Below are 8,071 nucleotides of genomic sequence, written 5' to 3' on the forward strand. Positions count from 1 at the left end.
TAGGATGGTATCGGTGAGCGAGGAAGATGGGGCAAGCATTTTTAATGTTTAGGGGAGGGGAAATTTATGTCTTCGTTCGGACGACGGCACTGTAAAGCCCGGATAGGTCAAAGCATTTGGACATATAATTTGTGTGTGACCGCCAAAGAGATGGCAAGATAGAACGGGCAATGGTGAACTCCTGTACTAGATGAAATGCAGTGGAAAACTTTGCAAATGGGAATATTATACAACATGCAAAAGCGAGGTAAACACCTTTTGGCACAGGGGTACTAAATAGAACATAGTCACGAGCATATTGAATTTAACTTCATCAATTTTATTACAAAGGTTGAATAAAATTTGATAATGTACACAGAAACACATCACGTGACTGAGGTTATCGAAATCACGATTCAAGTTTTACTTTTCTAGAATGTATAAGCATAGATTCTACTGGCAAAAGTATGCAACAAACGTCAAAACGTTGAGGTGAAAATACCTCCTCGGAAATGAAACTGAGCGCTCTTGTCTTTAACAAAAGGAAAGAGGATGACAGAAACTAAACTGTATTTGACCGAAGTATTATTCACTGGAATGAATTCGGTTTTGCGATATTCGGTTTTATTATTCGATTTTGTTTCAGTCAGTAGGAAACTCAGCGTTATTATCGACGATGATCCAAAGATGGCGCTGTTATCCCCCTTCATTCTACCAAACCAAGTCGACATTCCGATTTCACCATCTTCTGGGTCATCTCCATCTGGCGCCGCTTTTCAATTTCTTCTGGAGTCCAAGGTCGGTAATTCTTCTCCCATTCTTCTTGCGGGAAGAGTCTCTCAAAATGGTCACCGCGCCCGATACCAATCTGAAAGAAATAGTAATCGAAAAACGTTAAAATATATTGAATGTAATTGATGAGGTACAACCTCAATTTAGAAACTAAGTTTGGGATTTAATATCGTGGACAAAAGATTTAGCGTCGCTGGTTTTATCGGATCATATAGAGCAGGACTGTTATTGGATTCATCTCACACAAATTGATGATAAATTCAACTTTTGTAAGGAAACAAGGGACTTATGTGAAAGTTAGTGATTACAATCGTGGGAGAAGCTGGGATTGATTGCAACGGCTTGTAAATGTCTTAGGGCATTGTCAGCATACGTAAAAATCGCAGTAATGTTAGTGTCCTAGAATAAAAAAATTTTGCAAAGCACGTCAATCGAACTGACTTAAGGAAGGGGACCCGTAGAAGGAACGACAGATCGTCGAATGACTCTTTCTGATGACAACGTACCTGTCTATGAAGTAAATTCTTGATTTTGTTGGTGAATCTGTGTGGATTGTTATCGCCTTCAAAGATCTTCTTATCAGCTCTGACCACCAAAGATCCACCGACATGCAGCTTTTCTTGAAGCACGCCACGTTTGTAGGAGTAGTAAACACCCTGGGGAAACGCCGTGCATTTGCAGTCACGTGGGTTCATGTCACCTGGTTTGAAGAATTCAGTCACACTCATCTTGGGAAATCTGCAAACATGAAATTAAAACAATTAACAATTAAAACCCGTGTACATCAAATTGCACTGTAGCTAATTTTCTCAAGATAAGAAAGTGGCACTTTTCATCGTCCACTTGAACTGTTCCGACTTCTTATTAATAATCAATTGATCATATTCACAATAGCTGACTTCTATTTTCCATTGAAGTGTTCATCAACTTTACACTCGTATGGTCCCTATATGTACGTATCGATTGATATTAACACGATTGTACATGATAATTACTGAATTTCTCCCGTTTAGGTTATCGATCAATATCATGAACACTTACCGATGGTGATTGTCTTCTATGGTAACAATTAACAAATTCTCCTGGCTCATGAAATAATCATTCTTCAAAACCCATTCACTTGGCAATTCATAATAATATTCCGCTCTTCCCGCCATCTTCTCATCGCCGCCTGAAAAGTATGGACCATAAAATTATAATTAGTTTGACTTCACAGCCACGTTGCACTGTCGCATGGTCAGATTATAATATTAGCACTTCAATATACATTCTTGCAGCCATGTATGGATAACGTTAAAATGTGTTTCTTTTCAGAAATCATTGAAAATTTTCAGTCTAGCCACTTGTATCAAAGGACGTTGTTCGATAAAGATTAGGCGCGAATTAACGGAGTTTGGTTACTTACTTGATAGACTTTTTGAATCCGGTCTGAGTACCATGACGTCACACAGGTATCCCTGTCCCATCTGGTACAAGGCTGATGTTGTGCTCACGCGTTCTGAAATGAAAATCAAATGAAATCAGGTCAAATGAAATTGACACCCTTTGTTTAGGATGTTACCGATTGCTTAATTGATATTACAATAAGCTTGTCAATATCGTACCAGGGTGAATTGAAGGAGTAACCGTCAGCTGTCTGTCGTGTTGATGGTTGGGTAATCGCGAATATAAGGGAATACAACTTCAGCAGCTTTTCGCGTAGTTGGCTTTGGTAGACAGAACAAGCATGGATGTTAAAAAAGAAAAGTTAGCCGAGCCAGTAACAACATCATATGACCAAAAATTGCCAAGCGTATGCTTGGTTAGGCCATGGTTAGGCTAGCTACCAATCTTGCGAAGCCACTATCCAGGAATCGTTGACGTATTTTGAGGTCCTTAGTTGTCATGTAAAATGTAAAGACTTACCCAGCATGAACTTTGAGAGTTCTTCAGCGTCGAGTGACTGGAATGTCGTCCTGGGCAACTGATCGTCGTCGTAGCGGGCGCCAAGCATGTGGCTGAGAGTGCGGACGTTGTAGCGGAATCCGTGGATGAAACCCGAAGCGGCCCGTCTATCACGTGACTGCATGACAGTGCCGATGAAGTAGAGATCAGGAACCGTTGACTGCCAGTGTTCATCGAGAACGACATATTTTCCTTCAGTGTGAGTTTCTGAGATAAGAATGGAAAAACGAACGAGATTATGCACCGGGTCACAAGATGGGAGACCATCGAACTCACAGCGATTAAAATTCTTCACAATTAAAGGCACTGTATGGTACTCCTGTACATTATTTTTAAAACACTCACGTACCTGGTTTACAAGTTTCATCAAACATGTCAATATTGATGAACTTCCATCCTGTGGCCAGAATAACTTTATCATATCCTTTGCTGGTGAAAGTCGCAGTGCCTGGTGGATTCCAGTGAGGCAATTCCATCTCAAAGGTCTGTGTGATGGTACCGTCGTCTTCTCTGACGAACTTCTTGGTGTCGCACTGACGGAGAGCGTGTAAGGATTTCAGATGATACATGTCGAGGACATTGTTGTTGACGGCTCGTAGATGTCCGACGAAGTGAGAGTCCCATGCCAGCTTGACAGGTGTACGCGTACACATGTGTATCATGGCTGCACTGCCGGCTAAGTGGTCGGCACACTGTTGTAAAATAAAAAAATCAAATGAATGGGTAAAACACAGAAAACTGTTGGATGTCGGTGATGAATGATGCAACTATATTATACAAGTACTTGTTATTCCACGAGTCATTTAGTTCGCTTTTGATGTGAAATATCAGGAAAAATATACTGGACAGTACGAGAAGGCAAAAATAACTAAACAAGTTTGAAGTACAGGAAAAAAATTCGAGACTATATATGTTTTACCTATTGAGAGAATTTCGAGTCTTGTCAAATTGGCAGTACAGCTGCCGACGAAGAGGCGGCCCGGCCCAGAATCTCCCCAGAAAGAAACCAAACATTGTTGTCACCTATTGTCTTACCTCAAAGGCGCTGTTTCCACCTCCAAGAATTAACACCTTCTTGTTTTCGTACTCCTTCAAGTCCAGAGTGTGTTCTTGATAAGTGTCAGCTACTTCGATACCCTCAATATCCGGATTATGCGGCAGGACAGGACCAGTACCGACTACCAGAACTTTACAGGTGAATACTTTACCATTCTGGTCGGTGATGGTGAACCGGGACGGATGTCTTCTGTCGAGGACTGCCTCACGGTGTACTTTGACGATGTTGGTGTTGAGCCGCACTTTCAAGTTGAATTTCTTACTGAAGTCACTTAAATAACTGAAAATTATGTTAAAATAAAATATGTTATTCATAAAATATCCATTATCATTTCCACAAACTGCAAAGAAAGTAGTGGTGTTACTTTGCTTGAACTTGAAGGGACTCCCTTTGCACAGCGAGATTTTGAAATGCATTGAAATTCAAAAATTCAAATTTCAGAATGACCATTAACCTCCTGTGGAATATTGAAAGGTTCGTTGTAAAACGTCCGATGGAATATTTTTGTTGTTCACTGGCAAATAACGTAAATTTTCAAAACAAAATGACAAAAATCGTATACTTACTCTACCAGAAGGCCTGCGTTCGGAAACAAGTCATCTGAATAATTGAAGAATGACATGTCATCTTCGTCACAGAGCAGAGAATTCCAGTCATGACGAAGATTGAATTCTTTCTCCTTGAAGTAGTTGTGTTTCTTGTTGATGGAGATCAGAGTACGATGACGTGGGTATTTCTGGTAGAAGGAGCCAACACGGTCGTTTCTCTCCGAGTACGATGTAATCTTTGCCAGCCTTCTCCATGCAGTAGGCCATCTGAACACCGGCAGGACCGGCTCCGATAATGATGTATTCGTAATCTGTGGATAGTAAATACCACAACAAAACAAAATAAGTTGTTGGTCTTGGTCTTTGAAATTCCATGGAGGTATCCATAGAAGTTTTAAGCGATAAATTCGTTTCATGGGCCACGGCGGGCCAAATCATTTCGAATTTGTGTGCAAGTGAGAGTCGTCAAAATGCCACAGTTGGAACCGTTGGAATATCACTCGCTTGCCTACTGAAATATTTTGTCAGCTTACCTGTTTTATCCATGATGGTTTTCAGTGTTCGTATGACTTTACACACCAGCAAATTCGATCCTGAGAAAATGAACCCATAGAAATGTCTTACTGATTATATACCTCAAACTATGAAATGTGTCGAAATACATGAAATATATGACGACATTTTTATAGCATGAACGCTTGAAAGGACAGCATACAGTGCATGTGGTGCCAGCACTCACCTATAACTTGATTGAAACCTCAAAGTGAACGACCACACCGGGAGATGGGATTGAAAATCGAGACTGGAACCATTATATACATACCTGAAGTCTAAATGTCACATTTACATAATCAGATTCTTACAAACCTCAAACAAGATAGATTAGATTTTTCTGAGATTACGCATCATGATCGGTGACATCACACCTATTAATCAAAAGTTAATCCTTAAAATGCATTTTGGGATAGCATCCTAACACAAAGCTGTGACAGAAATAATTGTTACTTAGCAACAAGCTGTCGATCCAACGTCTGTAAGAGCCTGCAATTTACCATGGTATGCCACGCGTGATGGTACGCGTGGCTTGATAATTTCACACGGTTGCCGCAAAGAGTGATACTTGAGGACTTGGAGGTAGCTCTCCGTGCGAACTCCATGTTGACAGAGGAAACCGAGAAATGCAATGAGCCATGAATGTAGGACGTATAATATGACAAGCAAACCCAAGTGTCTTCCGCCAGTAGCTAGAAATCATTGCCAGAAATTGTAATTTGAGTAAAAATATATGAATATGAAACTTCTGAAATAAACATCGACAATATCGGCATTTTAGAAAATGTAGTCTTTCAATGTTATTATACAATGGATAAACAATGCGAATCCATAGAAATCTACGGCTTCAGTATTAAAGTACACTATATAGTCTATCAGTTTGGTTTCGCAGTAGATCTCAGTGAGGTACGGTACGGAATAGCAAAGCTTTAAAATTGAAAAGCTACACCATGTTGGTAGAAAGGAACCCCTTCCAACATTTGTCCAATTTCAAATCTGAGATCATAGCTCCATATCGGTACTGAGACCATCGTTTAGACTGCCACCCTCCCCGTCGCTAGGCGTTTCTTGGCAGCAGCGCAGACAAGGAGAAAAGTGCACCAGTTACTGACTGACCACTTGAAGCCAACGCGTTCACGCCACGATCTTTGCAACAAGGAAACCCACGACCTATCAGATATTTCTAATAATTGGCTGCTTCAACAATAGAATAGAAGAGCTATGTTTCTAATCTCCTTGATTTAGTTATATTTCAAAACGTTCTTCCAAACAATATCTGTTTGACCCAATCTAAAATTTATTGAATTTGCTAAGGAATGTGTCAGCAACTATGTGAACACTCTAATTGAACATTTCACCAGTACAATCAATTTTCTTGAAAATATTCTGTAACTTTCACAAGTTACTTGGAAAAATGTCAGAATTTCTACACGCTGCGATAATTATCATTCCATGATAATTATTATTCCATTTGTCGGGGTCAGAACTTGAACTTTTTTTCTTTACTCTTCTGTAAAATACAACAATAGCTGTATGGAATAGATATCAATTCGCATTCAAAGTGTCGGCGTCGTGAGGGGAATTTTGGCATTTTCTTTCTTTACCACAGAACTCAAGTAACGTGTTTGTCAAATGGTTCACATTTAAAATTTCCCAATCATATGTGTTATATTTCATTCCGCTTCATGGGCATAGGCACGACTATCAGTGGTCAAATTTGTGACATCCTTACAGTTAAAATTGTCTTCAGCCGCTTGGATTTTTTTACTTGGTGTCAATGCATCATTCGTAATTCACAAACACTGGATATGTCTCCCCAATAGCGTGTTATTGCCGTCAATGCCCTGGTTCTATAGCATGGAGCTAAAACAGGAGCTCAATGGTTCTAGCGAGGTACTTCTATCGATGAACCTACTTCTGTGTAAGATTCAGGTTTTATGCGTGAGTTTCGTAAGAGACTTGATCCAAGTCAGTGATTGTGTGAAATAAACTAGTTCATTTCAACAAGGTGTTAGCGTATTAATGCTACTTTTTATTTGAAATATTTTGACTGAGATTCGTTCAGTGTGATCCTAGCGTCTCCACGCTTCCGTAAGGTGAACTCTGCGGAGTTTATATGCCTATGCGTGGAGGGCTAGTGACTGCGATCGGGGTCTCCACAACTCATCTCGCTATAACTTCACTACATACATAACGGTGCGGAATTGTTTTATTGTTTTTAGAAAGGTAAGCCGGAAGTTTAAAAAGCTAAATTAGAACTGTCTAAATCTAAATCGAAACTTGGAAAATTTAGCCAGAAGTTTAGAAAGCTAAATGAGAATATTTCTAAATCTGAATTTAAAATTAGAAAGTTTAGTTACAACTAGCTTGATCTAAATATAGTTCTAAACTTTCTAAAATAGCTGAAGTTTAGAATTTTCCTCGATTTTCCTTATTATCGCTTTCTATATAGCGTTCAAAATTTAGAAATTAGCTAAAGTTTAGAAAGTCGAGCCGAAGATGAACAAGTTTTCCAAGGATATATCAGATAAAAACGATAATTGTCGCTTTCTAAATGACTCCATCTTTTACAGTGAGCACGCAGCTTGGAGATTGCAGCCTGGTCAGCAACATGTTTGATAAGGCTATAAGCATTAATTTGCACCACTGCTTAATCTCCACAAATGGATGCGATCGTCGTGGAACTAAGATAATCTCAACACACCTTGGTCATTTGAACTATGGCAGTATGATTACATTTATTTACATTCGTCTTCTACTTTATTTGTCATAAACAAAGTCTATGGCTATTTGTGAATGTCTTTGATTTTGAAGGTAAAAAAACTTTCACAATTTTTCGTCATGAAAGATTTTTTTAATACTTACTGCACAAATGGACGTGTTCGTCGTGAAACTAAGATAATCCCAACACACCTTGATCAAACAGTGGCAATATGATTACATTTATTTACATTTGTCTTCTGTGTTTGTCATAAACACTAGGGTGGCTATATGCCAGTCTCTGTTTTTGACGGTCAAAATAAATCACAATTTTTCGTCATTTATTTAATACTTACTGCCACATTTCTCTATTTCGTGACATTCAACTTCTTGCCAATTATATACGAGTTACTGTTTTCGAGGATCTATGGGACAAGTCCCATTTGAGTTTTGGAATTTTAAAACTTTCATCTCGGGGAAACTGATAGTATTTTCCTGG

General features: G+C 39.1%; 1 protein-coding gene across 1 annotated transcript; it reads right to left on the bottom strand.

Annotated features, from left to right (window-relative positions):
• Window positions 1-298: 298 nt before the first annotated feature.
• On the bottom strand, window positions 299-5,157 carry LOC139132965 (FAD-dependent oxidoreductase domain-containing protein 2-like). The gene is made up of 10 exons (XM_070699299.1): window positions 5,060-5,157; window positions 4,854-4,913; window positions 4,339-4,631; window positions 3,751-4,051; window positions 3,065-3,407; window positions 2,677-2,922; window positions 2,177-2,269; window positions 1,813-1,942; window positions 1,278-1,509; window positions 299-847 (listed from the first exon to the last, which is right to left on the bottom strand). Exons 3-10 carry the CDS (start codon window positions 4,392-4,394, stop codon window positions 686-688), a joined length of 1,563 nt encoding a protein of 520 aa, XP_070555400.1. The 5' UTR covers window positions 4,395-4,631; window positions 4,854-4,913; window positions 5,060-5,157; the 3' UTR covers window positions 299-685.
• Between the last annotated feature and the right edge of the window lie 2,914 nt (window positions 5,158-8,071).

The sequence above is a fragment of the Ptychodera flava genome, chromosome 5 (genome assembly GCF_041260155.1).
Source record: "Ptychodera flava strain L36383 chromosome 5, AS_Pfla_20210202, whole genome shotgun sequence".
In the NCBI taxonomy this organism is placed as follows: Eukaryota; Metazoa; Hemichordata; class Enteropneusta; family Ptychoderidae; genus Ptychodera; species Ptychodera flava.

What these genes read in the sequence shown, in the direction of transcription:
- LOC139132965 (XM_070699299.1), bottom strand. Translation starts at nt 4,394, where the DNA reads ATGTCATTCTTCAATTATTCAGATGACTTGTTTCCGAACGCAGGCCTT. An exon ending in AACGCAGGCCTTCTGGTAGA is followed by an intron (nt 4,052 to 4,338) that starts GTAAGTATACGA and finishes CATAATTTTCAG; the next exon opens with TTATTTAAGTGACTTCAGTA. An exon ending in TGATGAAACTTGTAAACCAG is followed by an intron (nt 2,923 to 3,064) that starts GTACGTGAGTGT and finishes TTCTTATCTCAG; the next exon opens with AAACTCACACTGAAGGAAAA.